Here is a 20,841-nt window from a genome sequence, read left to right on the forward strand (position 1 = left end):
GACGCATAGAGGCCTATGCAGCTCCTACCCCACCAGACCCCAGCCTCTCCAGAGTGGGGTCTCAGGTCCCCACCCCGTAGCCTAGACCTCTTGGCAGAGTGGAATGGAAAACAGCTGAGGCCAGGCTGGGGGTGACGGGGCCACTTGGTGGGGTGGCCTGGGCTGAGCCTGCTTGTGTACCCCACATGCCAGCCAGATGACCTCGCCTGTCTAGCTGCGGGCACGGAGTGGGGAGCAGCAGCAGCGGCGGCATGGAATGACAGGACACCGTCAGACTCAGGGGTGGAGACTCGGCCACTGATTCTTGCCTGGAGACAGAGCTGTTCTTCCCAGCTGGCTCGTTGGTATGATTCACGGGCATGTCGGCTGCTGGCCCCTCCGAGGTCTAAAGGGGTGGTGCTGGCTACCACCCACTCTTCTGATAGCCCTCAGGGAGAAGAGCACCTCCAGGCTGAGCCCTGCATGAAATCAGATGCCTTCCAGTCTTCTGTGATCACAACATAAATCTTACAAAGAGCGTATCTGTGTGGTAGGTGCCACACGCGCTATGGAATAGGGCAGTAGGCAGGACACCCCAGGCTTTTAATTGATCGGTGGCCTTTAATACAAAATCCGAACGGGAGGGCCCTGAGCAGGGGGAACCATGGGTGGGCCTCTTGTTTGCTTCTCCATGAAACTCTTGTCCTGGCTTTTATTAGTCGGGTCCTGGGTAGGAAGGGAAGGTTTTCTAGCTGCAGGCTTTCAAAAGACTCAGGCCACATTTTTCCAGGAACGAAATTTCTGAAAAATGCTGGGACCCTGAATTTCCGAAGGAGCCTCATTTGTAAGGGGAATGAAAAGTTGTTTCTGCATGTGTACTCAGAGTTGTTTTTTGTCTTCACTACACACGGCAGGGCTGGCAAGCGGGGAACAGGACAGGGTTCTGTGTAGTAATTTCCAGTCAGGCTCTTGAATGCCTTGTGTGTGCTAGGTCACCGTCAGCTCATAATGGAGCAAAATTGAGTGAGAATTCCTGCAACGAGCAGCGTGAACGGCACACCGGAGAGATATGATGGTAGAGATAGAGTGCATTCTGTGGGAAAATATTTCCAGTGCTATCTGTAAAATTCAGATTGAATAACCATTCTGAAGAGCTCCCTTTTTAAAAGAGTTCCCTTCCACAAGCATTGCAGGTTGAGTAAATACCAATAATTTTGATTTCCTTTCTCCTTATCGGTCCCTACTGAAATGCTTCTGCATAGCCTACTTTTCTTTTCAAGTGAACATCAAATGATTAGTGTCAGCTTCCAGTTTGAATTACGATCCACGTTTCAAAACACGGACCGCTTCGCGTTTGCATTTGGTGGTAATTATCAATATTTACCAATACTGGAGAGTAGTTGCAAATGGAAGAAATGGTGCTCCGAGCGGCGTTCCCGAGTGAAGATGCGGTGTGGCTGGGTGTGCTGGGGCACAGGGTCTCCGAGGCCACGGCACGCCAGCCTTTCCCACAGGCGCTCACAGGCGGGAGGGGCGCGGTGGGGGCCCCGGGGGGACCCGGCCCTGTGATGCGGCCAGGGGTCGTTCCCGCTGCTTCCTGCCGGCGGGGGCCCTGGCTCTGCTTGCAGGACCCCTCCTCCTCTCTTTGGGCCCTGCCTGGCTTTCCGCCGGGCACGGCCTGAGTGGAGAAGGGCGGTGGAACAGGGCTGGTGCCCTCGGCCTGGAGGACATGACCACTGTGAGGGGTGGTGCAGAGGCAGAGCGGGCCCCGGGTGCTTGTGGGAGAAAGTGAAGCGTTCTCCCGTGGCAGCACCGTAAGCTTTGTGCTCTGCACGTGGCGTCTGTGGAGTCGGGGCCTCTGGGAAACGCAGGCAGGACTCAGACGACCTGTAGAACTTGGGGAAGCCGCTGCAAATGTGACGGTCCTGTGATCTGAGAGGAGAGCGTTTAACATGCAGCTCCGACCCTTCGAGGCCCATGTGACTGTGGAACCTTGTTCTTTTCACCTGGTTGAAAGAGTGATTCCAGAACGATCTCTACCTGTGGGTGTGGGTGAGAGTTCGCCACGGCAGCTGGGGCACAGGCAGCGGGGTGCTGGGCGTGTGGTGGCTGCTCCTTGCCGCGTGTGCGCAGCCTGGGGGCTTGTCCTGGGACGTGCCCGTGTCTGAGGGCTTCTGCCCCAGCATGGGAGGCAGCAGGGGAGGACGTGGATTATGCAAGAGTTGTTTCAAAGAAGGAAATGGAATTCTTGAATTTTTTAAAGCAAAGAAGAGGAGGGAAAAATGGATTCATTGTTTTCCTTGGCTATTCAACAAGATGCAGGACAAAACCGGCCTCGCCTCTCCTGTCCTGTCACCGGCATGCTTGCTCGCTCCTTTTTTCTCTCCTCCTCCCCCCTCACTCTTCCTTGCCTCCTCCTCTCACACCGGCCCCCCTTCCTGCTAGCACTGCTGCAAGGCTCCTCTCCCGGAGCCGGCCGGGCCGCAGCCCTGGCGGTCAGACGTATGCTCCGGAGATGCTCTAATGCTCAGAACCACCTCTCTCTCAGCCTTTGGTGCCTCCTGACATCCTCAGTGCCAGCCACCGAGCGCTGCTCCTGCGCGGGTTCCCACTCTCACAGGGTTTCATGTGCAGGCAGGCAGCGGGTAGTAACAGGTCCCCCGGGCATGAGTGAGGCCCGGGAAAGCTGGGCACGGACGGAGTCATGTGGACCCACTTCTGGGGGAACCTCCGGGGTCCTGTGCCACTCGGAGCCTGGCCGACACTGGGGTGCTCTCTAGGAACATGCTGATAAAATTCCACACCGTGGACACTCCAGATACCAGAGCCCCGCTGGACCAAGATGTGCTGGTGGTGCAAAGCCCAGGTGCAGAGCCCTGCTTGGGGGAGGGGCTCCGCCATGGCGGCTGTCCTTGGGCTTTTCTCCCTGAAGGCAGGAGATAGGGGGTTTATGGACTTGGGTGCTGGCCCTGGCTTGGGTCTGTCCTGTCCTTCCTGGCTCTGACCTACGGTGTCTGTACCAGGCTTAACTAGGGCGGTAGAAAGAGCCAGGCTGGGCCCCGGCCCGGGCCTGTGTCCCATGCCTGTGGTGAGTTAGTGAGACTGCACTGTGGTTCCAGCTTTACTTTTCTCATCTTCAAAATGGGGAGAATAATCTTGCAAAAAATGTGCATGTGTGTGAGAGCAATGAGATTGTATGCAGTACTCATCAAAGTGTGTGGACCTACAAAGTACTCAGCAAGTGGCTTTACTTTTTTAATCCTATGAGAGTGTTATGCAAAAATAAGTTATCAGAATAACTGGCTTGCTAGACACGGTATCTGATATCATATTTAATATGTGATGTTCATCTCTGCTTTTAATTCAGTGATACTTTATTTGGGGAGACATACAGTTAGCATACTTGAAGTATCAAATTGTGTTTAACTGTATTGATCTGGCCCTGGTGTTTTGGGTGTGGTTAGAGTTCAGAGGAGGAAGGCAGGACGGGAAGGGAGCTGGGATGGTGTGTTGGCAGGGTTGTCAGTGGCAAGCCTCCGCTCTTGTCAGGTTTGGAAGCTGAAGTGCACCATTCGCTGCTGAATGCACGGTGCTCCAAGTAGGCGTTGTGAGGAGCTGGATTTAAAAACAATGTATGCTTCATACTAAAGGAAAAAGCCCTCTGCCACTCAGAAGCACAGAGCGGCCTAGAGGCAAACACAATATAGTGAAAATGCTTGAGGCTCAGGGTCTGCAAAGCCGAGTTTGGATCCTGGCTTCAGCATTTGTTGTTGGTGTGATCTGGTGTCCATTACTTCTTTGGGCTTCTGCTTCCTGGTCTGCAATATCAGAAAGAACCATTGTCAGGATTACAAGAACTTATATCTGCTATGTGATTAGTAAACATAGTTACAGTTACCACCGCCACTCTTACTGCTGATCGTAACGGCCCCAGTGTCTCAGGACTTTGCCAGCCACATGTATTTGTGGGCCTTTCTGAAATGCTGGTTTGTTTTTTCATAGCGTTAGCGAATGCAGTGGATCACTGATTCAGTCTTGAGGGGCTTACAAGTGAATTTATATAACCACATTTGGGGAGTCTCTTTTTTGTTTGTTATTTTTAAGCCAGATTCAAAAAGGGCCCTTAGTAGTTTAATATTTAAGAGCCTATATTAAGCCTGGGGGAAAAGGAAAAACTTTATTATTTTTTTTAAGAAAACACATGTTGGAGCCCTCCTTTAATTTTGGGAAACTTTTCTCTCTATATTTACTGGTGCTTTTAGGGGCATGCACATTTATACGCACACACACACACACACACACACAGCATGCACACTTCCAAACACACATACACATATGAGCATGCACATTTTCAGACACACACACATGCGCGTGCATACACATTTCCAAGTAAATTCTGTCTCTTTGTCTTTTTTTCTCTCTTACACACACACACACACACATAGGGGCATACACATTTCCAAATAAATTCTCTGCCTCTGTCTCTTGTCTGTCTGTCTGACTGACTGTCTTGTTTCCTCTCTTTCTCACACACACACACACACACACACACACACACACAGTACTAGGGCTTGGTGCTTGCTCACCAGGCACTCAGGCATACATACCTTCAGGTCTGCTTTTTGCTTGTTATTTGAGACGGCGTCTTTCTGCTCCGGCACGTTCCTGGGCACAGCCTGCCATGCGAAGCTCTGATAGCCAGGGTAGCAAACACCCCAGCTCTTCGCTGAGAAGCAGTCCTATGAACTTTTCTCTACCTGGGTTGGCCTTGAACTTCGATCTCAACAATCTCAGCTTCCCAAGTAGCTAGGATTACAGGCATGAACCATCAGTACCTGGCTAGTTTTATGTCTTCAGACTTTCAGTAAAGCATTAGATATTTGTGGGGTTTTATAAATCTTCGTAAAGGTCTTGATGATACTCCATTGCCCCCACACTTGCATGTCTCTGAAATTTTTGGAAGTTTAAGTTTCCTCTAAAAAGAGAATGCCAAGGGGAAAAAAAATCCAGATCAGGAGCTGATCAAATTCTAAAGAGCCTCCCGCATGCTTTCATTTTGTGCCTTGCTGCAGCACCAGTCGTGTGTAAAAGTAGAGAGATGCTCCTTTTGTGTCAGCTTTGTGTTAGAGGACCAGGCACAAGTGTTGCTTTTTGCAAACAGGAAAATGGATTGATTTGCAGTGAGGTGAGGGGGCGCAGGTGGCACCCATCAGGCTACCTGGAGAGCTCACAGATGCAAATGGGTTCTGATGGCGAGATTGGCTCTTGCACGCAGGGACGTGGGCAGAGGCTCCGCAAACTAGCACTCCACTTTCAGTGCAAATACAGCAGACGAAACGTCCCAGGCTCCAGGCAAGGCATGAAATGTACCGGCTGAGCCGTTTTCAGTGAAGACTTGGTTACTTTGGAACTGGATCTTTTATTGTCTTTAAAGCATTATCTAATTTGGGCAAATCTGAGATATGAAAATCCTTTGACTTTTCTATGAATTCACGACACAGTTCCAGCAGACAAAATGAAACTGGAAGTCGTGCTCAGCTCCGTCCAGGGGCTGCGGAGAAGGCGCGGAGGAACGGCCCCCAGTCCGTGCCGCCAGCCCTCCCCGCCTCCCAACCTAGGCCATGGCCATGCGGTTTAACTTAGCTTTCAATTGAAATTTCCCACTGAACTTTCTAAAGGTAGGTTCTTCTGGGGGCAGGCAAATTGGTCAAAGGCGTATTTGATATCCAAGGACAAAATGCTTTGTTTTCCCGCTAGGCACATTTACTGTTTTGATGCTTCCAAAATTCTGATCTTTACCATGGGACATTTGTGATTCCAGAAGCCAGACAGCAATGAGTGCAGGCCAACTGACTCCTTTCCTTGCTGTCTGCCCCAGAGCCGCCTTTCACTTTGGGCACACCTTGTTCCGTCCGCCTCCCACTGCCTGCTGGTTGTGGCTGCTGTCGTTTTACTCTCCGAGCTCCGGAGGGACCTTTGGGTGTGGGGCTTGACAAGATCTCATGAGATAGCTGAGAGGAGGTGAGGAGAGAAGCTGGTATTCCGAGTGTGTTTCTAGGTGTTTTCACTAAGATACCAGAAGTAAGATTTTCATTTTCACATGCCACGGTAGTTGGAAGTCACAGCTTTAATTCCAACTGTTCTAGTAAAATAAACATTGATCCTCAATGCTGTTTGAAGGTCTTGAGTGAAGGGGACTTTATTTCTGATTCCAGTTTTCCTGAAGCTGTCTCTCTGTTTCCACGTCCTACTTCCTGAGGTGGACAGAACGCGTTCTGTGAGTGGAAACGTGAGCTGCTGGCTGCGTCGGGGAGGAAGGGGGAGAGGAAGCTGTTTGCAAAACTACTTAAAATAAATTTGAGGGGTCAAATATGGAACACAGTTGCAAAAGAGAAAGGAAAAAATGCCTTAGGTCAGTTCAGCTGGAATAGGGCAGGCATTCACATTGGTGGAGGGGTGGGGGGTGGGGGTGGGGTGGGGGGTGTATTTCTTGCTAATCAGATACAATCGGAGTAGATAATATTTGAGTATCTGTGGCTAGATCTTTCATTGCCTCTGTATCAGGGAAATTAACCTAAAAGGACATGTTTTAAAAGTTTGATTTGGGGAACAGATGCCATTTGAAAGAGAGATGGCAAGCTGCTTTCCTGGTTGTCTGAAGACTGCAAGTCCTAGCCATCCAACTTGCACTTCCTGGTAGAAGTAGAGGAGGCCGGCCCTGGCGGGGCTGGGAGACTGGCTTGCGTTAGCATTTCATTTAAAAGCGATCAGTACTTTTAAATTAAACATGCAAAGTTATCTTGGTAAGGCATTGAAAAGGAGGTTGCTGGATTATTGAATTTGGCCCATAGTTTAGCCAGTTCAGCAGGGATTTAGGGTCTGAAGCAATTAATATGCAAGTACAGTTGAGTCAGCAAGGTAGGAGATTACTGTCTTATCAGGGTCAAAAAAAATTCTTTCCCCAAGATCCATACTTTTTGGGAGGTAGATAAAAGCCCATTGTTTGTGAATCATATTTGAGAGTAACTGCCTCAAATTTCCATATTTTAACCATTAAAGCACACACAGGAGAATAATTGCATTAAAAAAAACCCTTTGATCTGTTATTTGTGTTATACTTAGTATAGAGATCCCAGGTCCTCTTGATTCTGTGTGTGTGTGGGGGGAGGGTGTATGTGTATAATAGTGGTAGTAGTAGTAGCGGGGGTAGGGGTGGGGGTGGGCTTGAACTCATGGCCTAGGGCTGTGCACTGTCCCTGAGCTTTTTTCTCAAGGCAAGCACTCTACCGCTTGAGCCACAACTCCACCTCAGCCTTTTTGGGTAGAAAAGTCTCATGGCTTTTTTGCCTGGGCTGGTTTTGAACATCAGTCCTCAGATCTCATCCTCTCAGGTAACCAGGAGTCTAGACGTGGGCTGCCAGCAACCCGGCTCCTCTGATTCTTTTTGTTTCTTTGAACTTTTACATAGGTTTTTTTGTTATTGCTGAAAAAAATCATTTACTGAAGTTTTTGTCCTATTAGTCCTATCAAGCTTAAACAAAACTAAAAAGAACCTGACTATGTGGCTACGCTCTCCTATGTCCCACAAGCCTGGACGTGATGTTCTGACACTACGGACAGGCGAGCCCTTGCCTTCTGCACAACCACAGATCTCACTGCTGTTTTCCCACCTGGCACTGGAGACCTGATCATTATTGTGATCACCTTGCGTAGTGGCTGCGTGCAGCCTGGGGACACAGGCTGCGTCATACTGTTTCCTTGTCAACAGGGGCGGGCCGAGTACTGTGTGTGGCTCAGGCCTGTCATCCCAGCTCCTCAGGAGGCCTGAGGACTGTAGTTTGTCTTTTTTTTTTTTGCCAGTCCTGGGGCTTGGACTCAAGGCCTGAGCACTGTCCCTGGCTTCCTTTTTGCTCAAGGCTAGCACTCTGCCACTTGAGCCACAGCGCCACTTCTGGCCATTTTCTATATATGTGGTGCTGGGGAATTGAACCCAGGGCTTCATGTATACGAGGCAAGCGCTCTTGCCACTAGGCCATATCCCCAGCCCCTGAGGGCTGTAGTTTGAAGCCAGGCTAAATAAGCAGGATAGGTCATGAGACTCCTCAGTCAAATATATAGAAAAGGCTGAAAGTAGAGGTGTTGGTCAAGTAGTAGAGCCCCAGCTGTAAGAGCAGGCAAAGATGTGAGGCCCTGAACTCATGCCTCCTAGTGCTGGCCCTAAACTAGTAAGTATAAATGAAACAGAACAAAGCAGGGGAAGTGGGACATTGAGACTTTATGCATAACTGAGGAGACACAGCACCCTCTGCCCTTATCTGAGTGTGACTCTTCAGCCCTGCACTTGGGACCAAGTGGGCCTGCGTAAGGTGTGGGTAACAGGCCCCCAGCCAAGGCCACAGGGCCACAACCAGGCCACAGCCAGGCCCACAGGCCCACAGCCAGGCTACAGGCCCACAGCCAGGCCACAGGTCCACAGGCCCACAGGTCCACAGCCAAGGCCACAGGGCCACAACCAGGCCACAGCCAGGCCCACAGGCCCACAGGTCCACAGCCAGGTCCACAGGTCCACAGCCAGGCCACAGGGCCACAACCAGGCCACAGCCAGGCCCACAGGCCCACAGCCAGGCTACAGGCCCACAGCCAGGCCACAGGGCCACAACCAGGCCACAGCCAGGCCCACAGGCCCACAGCCAGGCTACAGGCCCACAGCCAGGCCACAGGTCCACAGGTCCACAGCCAAGGCCACAGGGCCACAACCAGGCCACAGCCAGGCCCACAGGCCCACAGGTCCACAGCCAGGTCCACAGGCCCACAGCCAAGGCCACAGGGCCACAACCAGGCCACAGCCAGGCCCACAGGTCCACAGCCAGGCCCACAGGTCCGCAGCCAGGCCACAGGGCCACAACCAAGCCTGCTGTGCACTGCAGCCTGGGCTTTGTCACAAGACCCCTGGAGACGGGCTGTTGAGTATATCAGGAAAGCTTAGTCCTTGACAAGTCAGATTTGACTTGAAGGGAAAGCCAGAAGGTGCTCTTGCACTGCTAGTTCCCTCATTTACTTTCTGGAGTGAGCAAGAGACAGTCACTTCTGGCTAGCGGCTGCTCCTTTCCTAAGGAGCACATAGCCTTGGCTGCCCGGGTCATCTCAGGACATGGCCTGAGGACCGTGTCCTTTGGCAGGTGGCGTGGTGACTGAGCTTGGTTGTGAGTGGGTGTGTGGCAGCCCCCACCAAAGGGCTTCCTACAGGACCATGCCTTTTCCATGCAGCCTCTTCATTTCAGAGAATAGCTCTCATTGTGTGCATTCCCAACCCCTCTCCTGCGTGTAGGTGTTCTGAGTTTGTCTGCGTGTTTTCTGCCCTCCCATCAAGACCCGCCATTCGGAGCAAGTCACGTGGCTCACGGAGCCTCAGGGAATGCCGCTAGCCTCCATCCTCATTCCAGATTTAGGGAAGAACTAAAACCAAGTAACAAAAGAAGGCTTGACATACGTGTTACAAGATGGAAGCAGAAGGTGACAGTGGCTAAGGCAGCTCTTTTTTTTTCTTTGTCTGAGATTGGGACTCAGCCTTGGTGTCTGGTGCTTTCTGCTCAAGCACCCAAGCCCCGCTCCAGCCCAGAGGTAGCTTTCGATAGGGGGTTTGGAGGAGTCTCTTGGAAGTCTCTCCCTTCCTGCTGGTGAGGCCCGGCGGGGGGGGGGGGGGCGGGGGCGGGCATGAGGGCTGCTCCTCAGCACTGTTAGTCCAGGCTATCAAATTCAGAGAGGTTCTGGGGTGTGTGAGCGGAAACCTGGGAAATGTAGGGTTAATTTCGAGTCAGCGTCTTGGAGGGGGTTGCTTCCCTTCCAGGAAGGGTGACTTGCTGAGCTTGTGGACAGCAGCCAGTAGGTATGGACACCTGTTTCCCTGCGTTCTCCATGAGCTCTGGAGAGGAGGGGTTTTTGTTCGTCTTTTCAGTAAGTGAAGGGGAGGGTACTCCAGTTAATGACCTCAGGCTCTCGCAGGGGAAGGAGATCCAGCCAAAGCTTTAAAAATGGGTAGCGATGGGCATGGGGGAAGGGGGGGAGGGGTATCCCACCTGCCATCCCAGCTACCCCGGAGGCTGAGATCTGAGAGTGCGGCCCAGGCAGGAAACTCCGTAGTAGCCCATGTCAGAATTTCCTTCCTTTTAAAGACAACAATGTTCTATTGTATGCGTGTGTGTGTACGCATGTATACATATATATGTACGTAGATATGTATGTCACATTAAAAAGTTCACGTACCAGATGATACGCCTTTGGATTACCCCTTCCTGACTGCTCTCAGTCCTGCTTGGGTGAGGCGTTGGGGACAGTGTTGGTGTGAGTGTGAGTGCCTGGGCTGGCCCGCGGGCCTGTGGCGAGGCGTTGGGGACAGTGTTGGTGTGAGCGTGTGAGGGCCTGGGCTGGCCCGTGGGCCTGTGGCGAGGCGTTGGGGACAGTGTTGGTGTGAGTGTGAGTGCCTGGGATGGCCCGTGGGCCTGTGGCGAGGCGTTGGGGACAGTGTTGGTGTGAGTGTGAGTGCCTGGGCTGGCCTGTGGGCCTGTGGCGAGGCGTTGGGGACAGTGTTGGTGTGAGCGGGCGAGGCGTTGGGGACAGTGTTGGTGTGAGCGTGAGGGCCTGGGCTGGCCCGTGGGCCTGTGGCGAGGCGTTGGGGACAGTGTTGGTGTGAGGGCCTGGGCTGGCCCGCGGGCCTGTGGCGAGGCGTTGGGGACAGTGTTGGTGTGAGCGTGAGGGCCTGGGCTGGCCCGTGGGCCTGTGGCGAGGCGTTGGGGACAGTGTTGGTGTGAGCGGGCGAGGCGTTGGGGACAGTGTTGGTGTGAGTGTGAGGGCCTGGGCTGGCCCGTGGGCCTGTGGCGAGGCTCGCTTTGTGAGGAACTCTTTTCCAGCAGCGGTGGGGTTTTATATTCTCGTCCGCTGTGTGTACCCCTGTTGGCACTACTTGTTTGTCTGGGTGACTAGTCTCATCCTCGCGGATGAGAGGTGCTCTCTCATTGTGGATTGGATCTGCATTTCCCTGAGGACTGATGGTGTTGGGTGTTTTTTCATACAGACATTACTGTATCTTCTTTGGAGAAATGCTTACTTGGCTCTTCCCATAATTTTTGATTGGGTTGTCTTTTTATTGGTAAAGTTCTAAGAGATTTTTATTGTTTTGTGTTACTCTGTGCCAGTACTGGAGCTTGAACTCAGGGCCTGGGATGTCCCTGAGCTTTTGCTCAAACTTAGCGCTCTACCACTTGAGCCACAGCACCATTTCTGGCTTTTTGCTAGTTAATTGGAGATAAGAGTCTCATAGCCTTTTCTACTTGGGCTGCCCTTCAGCTGCAGTCTTCAGATCTCAGCCTCCTGAATAGTTAAGATAGCAGGTATCTTTTTATTTTTGAAAAAAAAAATCAAAGAAGTTGGTTGTGGTGTCTTCAGCCTGTGATTCGAGCTATGTGGGAGAGTGGGGAGCTGAGGTTCGAGGCCAGCCTAGGCAGAGGGCGCTCCAGAGGCCCGTCACAGCCAGCGGTGATGTGGCGATGCGCCCCGTGCCTGGCTGTGGGAGCACAGTGCCCTGGCATGGTGGCCTGCCTGCACCTGTCGGATGTGGAACGCAGGAGGACTCAGCCCCGTCGGCCTTCAACACAGCCAGTGCACAGAGAGGTTGGGAGTGGCAGGCTATAGGCGCCTGCCCAGCAGGGGAGGCACAGCACTGCCCCACCCCCGCCAGCCCAGAGCCCTGTCCACATCCTGACCATTAGGAAGTGTTGCTATTTGTGGCGCACAACGTGGTGCCCCAGTGTGTATGCACAGTGCACACTGGTCATCTAGGTGACTGGCGTATCCGTGACCTCAGCGGAGACACTCAGTCATCCCTACTCACTCTTGTGGAATACCTGATTGCGTGTTGTGTAGACATGGGAACTCATTTTACCCCCCACAGAGCTTTTACCTTGTGGCCATCTCCTCTCCACCTCAACTTCTTCCCCAGCTCCTGCAATCTTCTGCTTGGATAAGATCAGCTGTTTGGGGGCTGGGAATATGGCCTAGTGGCAAGAGTGCTTGCCTCCTACACATGAAGCTCTCGGTTCGATTCCCCAGCACCACATATATGGAAAACGGCCAGAAGGGGCGCTGTGGCTCAGGTGGCAGAGTGCTATCCTTGAGCGGGAAGAAGCCAGGGACAGTGCTCAGGCCCTGAGTCCAAGGCCCAGGACTGGTCAAAAAAAAAAAAAAAAAGATCAGCCGTTTGGCTTCTCCATATAAAGTCCACACAGGCTGTGTTTGCCTTTCTACCACGGGCTTATTTCACTTAGCACCCTGTCCTGCAGCTGCAAATGACAGGCTCTCGTTCTTTGTGATGGTTGAATGATATTCCATTTTCTTTGTGCTTTCTTTGAAGGGAGTGGTGGGGCTGGGGGTTGAACTCAAGGCTCTCTGCTTTCTTGAGCTACACCTTAGGACTTTTGCCCTCAGCAGTTTTAAAGTAGCATCTTGGGTATATGCCGGGCCAGCCTGGCCTCTCTGTGCACTGCCTATTTATGCTTCCCACATAGCTAGCTAAGACGAGGGGTTCCAGCTGCTGGTGAAGATGGGGCCTCACCTATATGCCTGGGCTGGCCTCACGCTATGATCCTCTCCACCACTGCCTCCCGAGGAGCTAGGATGACAGCTACCTGGTGGCCTGACTTGTGAAGCAGAAACGTTTTTAATTTTGAAGGCCAGTTTGTTCTTTTCTTTTGTTGCTGTGCTTTTGGTGTCTTACCTAAGAAACCATCACGTAACATAATGAAGATTTATACCTGTGTTTTCTTCTAAGAGTTTCCTAATGTTACCCATTGGACTATTTCTAATCCGTGTGGAACCTGCCCTGGGTTTCCTGTTGTTGTGGAGGTTGCAGGAGGGTGCCCCACTTCCCACTTCCACCCTCTGCGGGCGGCGGAGGTGGGGTTTCAGGAACTTTCCTGCTGGGGCTGGCCTGGAACACGGCAGCCCTCCCTCCCGATGTCGGCCGCCCATGTAGTTGGGATTCCAGGCACATACCACATACCACTGTGCTTGGCCATTGGTTGAGCTGGTCTGGGAGCTTTTCTGCCTGGCCTGGTCTCCGACTGGGACTCTCCATCTCCCCTCCCACGCAGCTAGGTTTGCAGGCCTGAGCTGTGGTTCTCAGCGTCGAGCTTTTGTGTGGTGTGAGGCAGAGACAGCTTATTCTTTAATGTGTGGACATTTGCTGTCGCAGTACCATTTCTCGAGTGGATTGGAATCATATCGCACTCTTGTTGAAAATGAATTGGCCATAATTGTGAAGGCCTTCCTCTGGGCTCCAATTGCTAGTCTGTTGATTTCTGTTTATTTTGCTTTTGAATTCATTTTAAAAGCTCTGAATTCCGACCATTTCTGCTAGGTTGTGGGTTGGGCCATGGAGGGGTGCTGTTTGTCCAGCTGCTCAGAAAGCACCAGACTGTCCAGGCCAGTCCCTGGTGCCTCTGCCCACAGGCATGTGGGAGCCAGGTTTTCTGCTGCACATGGCAATGCCATTGCTTTCGGAACCCAAACCCTGAGTGTAAAGGCCTGCCTGACTCGGGCCTCTAAGGGACCACCGTGGGGCCCTTGCCTACCCCAGCGGCACCTGTGTTCACATGGTCTCAGGATAGAAGGTGGCCTGGAGACCGCGCTTCCCTGAGCGTAGGCCAGAATGCAGGAGAAGGGGAAGCAGGAGGCTGCCAGGCCGTGGGGAGCGCCACTGCGCTTCCGGAGGGCGGGCTCGGGGAGCGAGGCCCGAAGCTGGGAGCTGGACGCCTGCAGCAGGGTGGCAGGGACGTGGAGGACGAGATGGAGGTTTAGAAGTCAGCTGGCTGGCTGTGCTGGACAAGCAGTGGGAGGGAGGGAGGAGAAGAGAAAGGGTGTGAGGTAGGGGCGTGGGGAGAAGGGTGAGAATTCTGCCTCAATGAGGGCGAGGCCTGGCAGGCTGGGGGAGGCCTCAGGCCTCCCTTTTGTGAGTAGATGAAAAGGGCTCCATTTAACTCTGTTTTATGCCAATCAGGTGCAGCCTTTGGAAGCCTGGCAGGCTGCCACAGGGCCCCAGGCGAAAGTTTGGTGGCTTGGTTTTGCTGACCCTTTCTCGGAGATGGCAGAGTGTCTGCCTGCAGACGGTCCCGGGATCAGGTATGTGGAATGCATGGCTAATGTGTTCCACGCTGGCCTGGGCTGTGAGTGTTCCCCAGGATCACAGCAAATGGACGATTTCCAAAGGCCCTGTACATTCCGACTGTACAGCAGGTAGGCTGCCAGCAACCCCCCTGTGCTCGGCTGCCACATGTGCAGTTTCCTGCCCCACCGCCTTTCCCAGAGTTCCTGGCTCCCCTCTGAGCAGGAGCTGGGTGCTCGCGGGGCCGGGGCAGCCTCCCAGCCCTCCTCCCCGGGAGTCCTACACAAAGTGTGCTCTGCTGGGGCTGCCTTTCCCCCGAGTAGGGAAATTGGATGGGCACCTGTGGAGCCCAAGCTCAATGGCCGGGCTGGCCTAGGGTGTGCAAAGCTGTCACTCATCATTGTGACAGAAGCTCGGGTGCTTCGGGGTCACGCAGAGCACGTGGCTCCCCGCTTTTTCACGGCATTCGTGGTCCTGCAGGGAGAGTGCCAGCTCTGACCCAGGGTGGGGGAGCGCCCCACAGAAGACAACGCGAAACACACCAGCATTGCCTAGTGTGCATGCACACATGGACAGTGCGTGTGCATATATCATGTATGTGCTATGTCATGGCTACCTTCTGACTGAGGCATGTTGTAGTTCCACTAGCAACAGCCATGTAATGTATCTTCTTTTGGTGTTTTGGATTTTTTGTTGTTGTTTTAGGACGTAGTACTTTTTATTTTAATAATATAGAGAGAACATATATTTTCCCCTGTTTTCTTCCCCAGTGCTGTAGTGAACATTACTAATTTAACCATCACTCTCTCCCCTCACCTAAAAGTCCACCCGTAGCTCCTGGCAGGGCCCCCCTTTGCTCCCCAGCCCCTTGTCACATGGCTGACTGGCCTGCTGGTCCTGCCTGCTCTTCTCCTTTGCCCCAGCTCTGCTCCGAGCCCGGGTGGCTCCTGGTAACCGCAGTATACAGTAACAGACGTTTCATGTCGCCTTTGCCTTGACTGTTGGCAGTTTGAGATGCTCCCTTTAATCTAAACTCATTTCAAAGCTAGGGGTCTGTGGTTTTTAGAGTTGAGGAAACGAAAGAAATCTGCCTTTCTTTTATTTGTTTAAATATTAAATCATCTAAAATATTTTTCCTCTTCTTTCAGATAACAAAAACACAGCTAACTTTCCATTGCTGAGTTGAGCTACAAGCTAGCTTTCAGTTTGAGCGATTAATTCCTTGGTAATGGAGGAGCAAGTTTTTAAAGAAGTAATTAAATAGCTCTTGGGAAATGGTTATTCTTTTGTCTCCTACTGGGACGCTATGCCCGCGTCTTGAGTTGATACTACATTTGGTGACTAATAGAACTGGAACACAGCAAACTTAAACTTGGAGCCCTTCCCTGGATGGTGGACTGGTGGGGTGTGGGTCCTGGCTGTACAGGCCTCTGCTGTGCCTCAATCTCCTTGTCCTTGTGACTGGTGTAAAAGCGTCTCCTATCCATATGTCTGCTTACTGAGCACATTTCCTTTATTCCTTCTACTCTCGCTCTGTGTGTGCCGTTCTGAGCTCCAGGATGTTTGAGACCCTGAGTTTCTAAGTGGATCCCACCTCTCCCTTGCAGGTAGATGGCAAACCCTTCCCAGCACCTTGGGACAGGACACATGGTGGGGCTTGGCACTAGGCCACACTGGAAAGCCCACAGCATCTCCGGATGTCAGAGGCCCCTTGAGATGCTCAGGGAAAGCCGGCCCTTCCCCCAGCAAATGCACAGAATTGTTTCAGGAAGCATTTGACACCGGTGGAAAGCCACTCTTCCAGAAGGCGCCCTGGTGGCCTGGCTGGGGTCCCGTGATATCTTTCTGTGGGGTCTGGAAGCAGCCTCCTCTCTGTGGGTAGTGGAGGGAGGCCTGAACAGGTGCCTCTGGATGCTTGCTGCTAGTGTGACACTTGCGTTCGAAGGGAAAATGAAAGCAAATAACTCAAACAACTCACAATACTTGTCTTCTGATATGTATAACCCCAAATAACTACAAAAAGGCAAGACTGTGAGCCAAATAAAATTATTGGATTGTTTTGATCAACAGTGATGGACACGGCACATGGTTCCTTTGTACAGATAGGTAGGTAGGTAGGTAGGTAGATAGATAGATACATACATACATACATACATACATACATATGCTTTCGTCAGTCATGGGGCTTGACCCAGAGCGTGGGCACCATCCCTGAGCTCTTTTGCTCAAGGCTAGCACTCTACCACTTTGAGCCACAACTCTTCCAGTTTTCCGGTGGTTAATTGGAGATAAGAGTCTCATGGACTTTCCTACACAGACTGGCTTAGAACTGTGCTCAGATCTTAGCCTCCTAAGTAGCTTGGATTACGGGCTTGAGCCACCAGTGCCTGGTTGGAATATGTATTTTCTTAGTCTACTCTTCATAAAATTGTTATTTAAAAGCAAAGTGAGTTGGTGTGTGTGCACGTGTGGGATGTGCACTGTGATACAAGATCATAGTGGCATTCCTGGCCTTTTAAATAGTCATTTTGTTCTGATTACTTTCAGATAATAGACAAAACAATAATCATCTGGATTTCATGATGGAAATTATGTATTTCGTGTAATTCTCTTCTGCTCTCCAACTTTAACATTCTATCCTGAGTGTTTTTCTTGCACTTTCTGTAAAGCACACTTTGTCATGCCTGTAGCGTGCCGTGGCGTGCAGACATTCTGGAAGCCTGCAGTGGTATGGAACCCATTGATTAGGGATTTCTGTTCAGATCCCTGTGTGGGGTTTGTGGCCCTTGGTAGCGCCTGGCACTAGGCCCTCTTTTTTGTCGTTGTTGCGCGGGGACAGAATGACAAGTGTCAGTCCTCAGAGCGCCTCCTGCAGGGCGGGAGGGCGGTGTTCAGCTGGGATTACTGGCAGTGGGCCACAGCTCAGTCCTGTGCCGCCATGGGAGAGGTTGAATGTTCACAGCCTACTAAGAGTTTGCAGCCTTACCCTGCCCTTGCTTATTTATTTGTTTGTTTATTTGCCAGTCCTGGGCCTTGGACTCAGGGCCTGAGCACTGTCCCTGGCTTCCTTTTTGCTCAAGGCTAGCACTCTGCCACTTGAGCCACCGCGCCACTTCTGGCCTTTTCTATCTATGTGGTGCTGAGGAATCGAACCCAGGGCTTCATGTATACGAGGCAAGCACTCTAACACGAGGCCATATTCCCAGCCCCTGCCCTTGCTTTTGAAGGAATATTTTTTTCTCTGTTGCTGTGATTCCTTCTCTTACATGTCGCCCTTTGTTCTGTGTATTTTTGTAAGCTGCTTTACATCCTTTTTGTGGCAAGGCAGATATAAATACATAAACAGTGACTATTCCCTGTAGTGTTGTTCCCCATTTCTTGTTGCTATAAATAATGCTGCATGGAATATCCCTGTGAACCAGTGTTTGTCCTGGGTTGGATTATTTTCCGAGGCCAAATCCAAGAGGTGGGATTACAGGACCAGAGGGGGGGTCGCCTCACACCTCTGTGCCACGTCGCCAGTACCTCAGGTCGTGCCGTGTGCGCAGAGCCTGCGGTGTGCGAGAGGCTCGCGTGGACGCGTGCTGCGTGATCGCGTGGACACTCACCTGCTCCACGCCACTCCTCATCAGGGTGCTCAGGACGCAGTCAGCCTCCCTCTCCCGGCAGGCTCACTGCTGGTGGGGGCAGTCTTGTCGCCAGCCAGTCCGCCCGTGCAGGCTGCCCCTCTGACAGACAATGGATACATTCAGACTCAACTCGTGTTTTCAGTTATTAAAAAATGGAGCCAACTGTCTCTGTCTGTGACTTTAATCTTTAAGCTTTTATTCCTTCTACTCCGGCCCCCTCCCCCTACACCTTTTGTCTGCATAGTTCCCAGCTCCAGGATGTGTGGGTCCTAGCGTTTCTGAGCACATTGCGCCGGCCTTGGGAGACACATAGCCACTGCTACGAGCAGTGTTGTTTCAGGGCAGACAAGAGGGAAGATGTGAGCTGGGGGAAGAAGAGGGGAGGCCGGCTCCCCTTGCCGCTAGCGTCCTTTGGGTGAGGATATGAAGGCTTTGCAAAAGCAGTGGTTTCACACAGCTCTGGATGGGAGCCTCCCCATTCTCGCCTCTCGCTTAGTCCTATGAAGCTTACCCCCTCTCATGGCCCCTGCACCCTTCCTCAGGGAAGAAATAGCTCGTATGTGTACAACAAAAGCAAAAATCCTGAGAAGAGATCTTCCACAAGCCCCACCGCCCCAGGCCCCCGAAACACAACCAGAAAGCCCAGAACCCACGGCGCCTTCTGGCCGTGGGGCGGTGCACACGGACTCCCAGCCAGGCTGGCTGGGCGGCTGAAGGCAGGCGGCAGGCACAAGCCTGTCCTGTGAGGAGCTCTCCCACCGTCAGAGGCGAGGATGCTTCCAGAAGAGCCTCCTTCCTGCTCCTCCTCCTCCTCCTCTTCCTGCTCCTCCTCCTCCTCCTCCTCCATGTTCTTTCTTAATTTTTAATTTCAGGGCAGTAAATTTACTCAAAGCTTGGTGACGGCGCCCAGGCCCTGAATTCAAGCCTCAGGACTGGCACCGCTCATGCACGCACGCACACAATTCAAGGGAGTTGTTACCTGTGAAAATTAAGCTTTGTCTACATTTATTTTATGACTTCCTGTGTCCTAACAAACTTGTTTATAAGCTTGCATTTGAAAAGCCCAGTCTCAAGAGTAGCCAGATTTCCTTCCACGTGCACTGAGGTACGGTGCGCCCGGTGTGTGCCAGTAAGCACGGGGTGCGCCGGGGAAGCCAGCAGGTGAGTTCTGTGGGCCTCTCATCCAGTGTCCCAGCCACACTCAGGGCGGAGAGCGAAAGAACACGACTGAAAACCGGTTGCGTGTGTGTGTGTGTGTGAATTTAAGACCGGTCACTTGCCAAACAGCCATGACACTGGGGAGAGCGAACCCTGTCCTTCATTGCAGTCAGGCTCGGCCTGGCCGTCCCAGCGGGGTGAGCGGCGTGGAGGCTGTGCTGAGAGAGAGACCCCTCACAGGCCTGGCCTGGGCAGTTTCTCTTGATTCTTCTCATAGAAGAATGTGATCTAAGACCCCCATTTGTCTCCTGTGGACTCAGCCCCGTGAGAGTCTTCCCTGGATGTCTGCTAAGTAATACTCTTGAGACCACAGGTTGAAAGTGCCACTGTCCTTTCCGTTCAGTGTATGTTAGAATAGATGCACAGCCACTGCAGTAGAAGATGTGTAACGCCACACCCTTCCCTGATGCCCAGAGGACCTGGGAGATGGGAGGGAAGGGGTCTGGCCCAGACCGGGGTCCTGTGGGCGCAGTGGCTGGAAAGGGGCTGCTAAACTGTCGTTGGGCCCGGGAACTCTGAGAGGCCAGAGCAGTGGACCAGAGCCTAGGCACTGGCGCAGCAAAACTGGACAGGGCTTGAATGAGCTGGAGACAGCTCTGTTCGTGAGCTCTGTGTTTGCAGACAACTGGCTTGGGGTGGGATAGCTGCCTGGCCGAGCCTGGCCCAGGCCGAGCCCCGGCCCGGAGACCCTTCCTACCAGGGGCAAGGCGGCCTGGCTGGGAGGGACAAAGCTCCACAGAGCCTGGGTGCTTCTGCTTATAGTTTGTGATACTTCTCTGCCAACATTTAGTATTAAATTTTCTAATGTGCAGATATGCTGAATACATTTCATGGTGGACACCTGTTCACTTACACCCACAAATGGACACTTTCTTGTACTTTCCCACCGTGGCTGTGTCCTCTGGACATCCTGCAGCAGTCTGGGAAAGTGGGAGAGATCCTGCAGCTCTGGATCCTTGGGAAAGTGTGATGTTTTCATTCTCCCTTAGGGTGTGTGAGAGCGTGTGTGCAGTTGTGTGCATGTGCCCCAGTCCTGGGGCTTGAACTCAGGGCCTGGGCACTGCCCTTCGGCTGTTTTTGCGTGAGGCTAGCACTCTACCACTTGAATCACGGCTCTGGCTTTTTTTTGTTTGTCTGTTTTTAGTTAATTGGAGATAAGAGTCTCATGAGCTTTCCTGCCTGGGCTGGTTTTGAACCTCGATCTGCAGATTTTAGCCTCCAGAGTAGCTAGGATTACAGGTGAGAGCCACTGAGATCTAGCTGTTTTAATTCATGACATTTAAAGTTCTGGTGAGTAGGTGATAGCATCTCACAGTGTTTGAATTTGCATTTCCTTGATGATTAATAATGTTGAATACTCTTTAGTGTGTTACTTGTATATCTTCTGTGTGGGGCACCTTTCAAATCTTTTGCCTATTTTTGTATGATTTTAAAAGTTATCATTGAGTATGGGAGTTCTTTGAGCTGCTTACCAGTCCATTGACTCCTGTGAATAAAGATAGCTTGCCCCTGAGTCAGCTGGTTGGTGCATATAGACTGCAGAGGGGATGGAGGGGTGGTGATACCCTGAGGCTGGGCACTCGAGGCAGGGAAAGAATGAGACTGGCAGGTGTCCCATCATTGACATTCTGCTGAGGTTTGCTGGAGGAAGTACGATTTGATTGGCATGACAGCCCTTTAGAACTGCTGGCCTGCCACCCTATCCCTCCGGGGGGCTGGGATCCGGCCTTGGGTCATGACAGGCTGCTTCCTTAAAGTGGTGGAGCAAGGTGGCTGAGCACCAGAGGCAACACGGGAAAGCGAGTTCCGGGAGCCAACGGGGCCTGGGGGCCAGCATCATGTGCAGGGCCAGACCAGGCG

At 52.2% G+C, this 20,841-nt stretch overlaps 1 protein-coding gene across 3 annotated transcripts in view; it reads left to right on the forward strand.

Moving 5' to 3' along the window:
• Eefsec (eukaryotic elongation factor, selenocysteine-tRNA specific) overlaps positions 1-20,841 on the forward strand; it is a 161,067-nt gene that overhangs the window by 14,618 nt on the left and 125,608 nt on the right. Inside the window, exon 1 of one of the 3 annotated variants that reach the window (XM_048356364.1) lies at positions 13,942-14,151. The exons of the other annotated variants lie outside the window; for them this stretch is intronic. Within the exon in view, the coding sequence (XP_048212321.1) occupies positions 14,019-14,151 (133 nt within the window). The 5' untranslated portion in view covers positions 13,942-14,018. Of the gene's footprint in view, positions 1-13,941; positions 14,152-20,841 lie in introns of those variants that run through there. 3 annotated transcript variants of the gene reach the window in all.

This window comes from Perognathus longimembris, chromosome 10 (assembly GCF_023159225.1).
Source record: "Perognathus longimembris pacificus isolate PPM17 chromosome 10, ASM2315922v1, whole genome shotgun sequence".
Taxonomy (NCBI): Eukaryota; Metazoa; Chordata; class Mammalia; order Rodentia; family Heteromyidae; genus Perognathus; species Perognathus longimembris.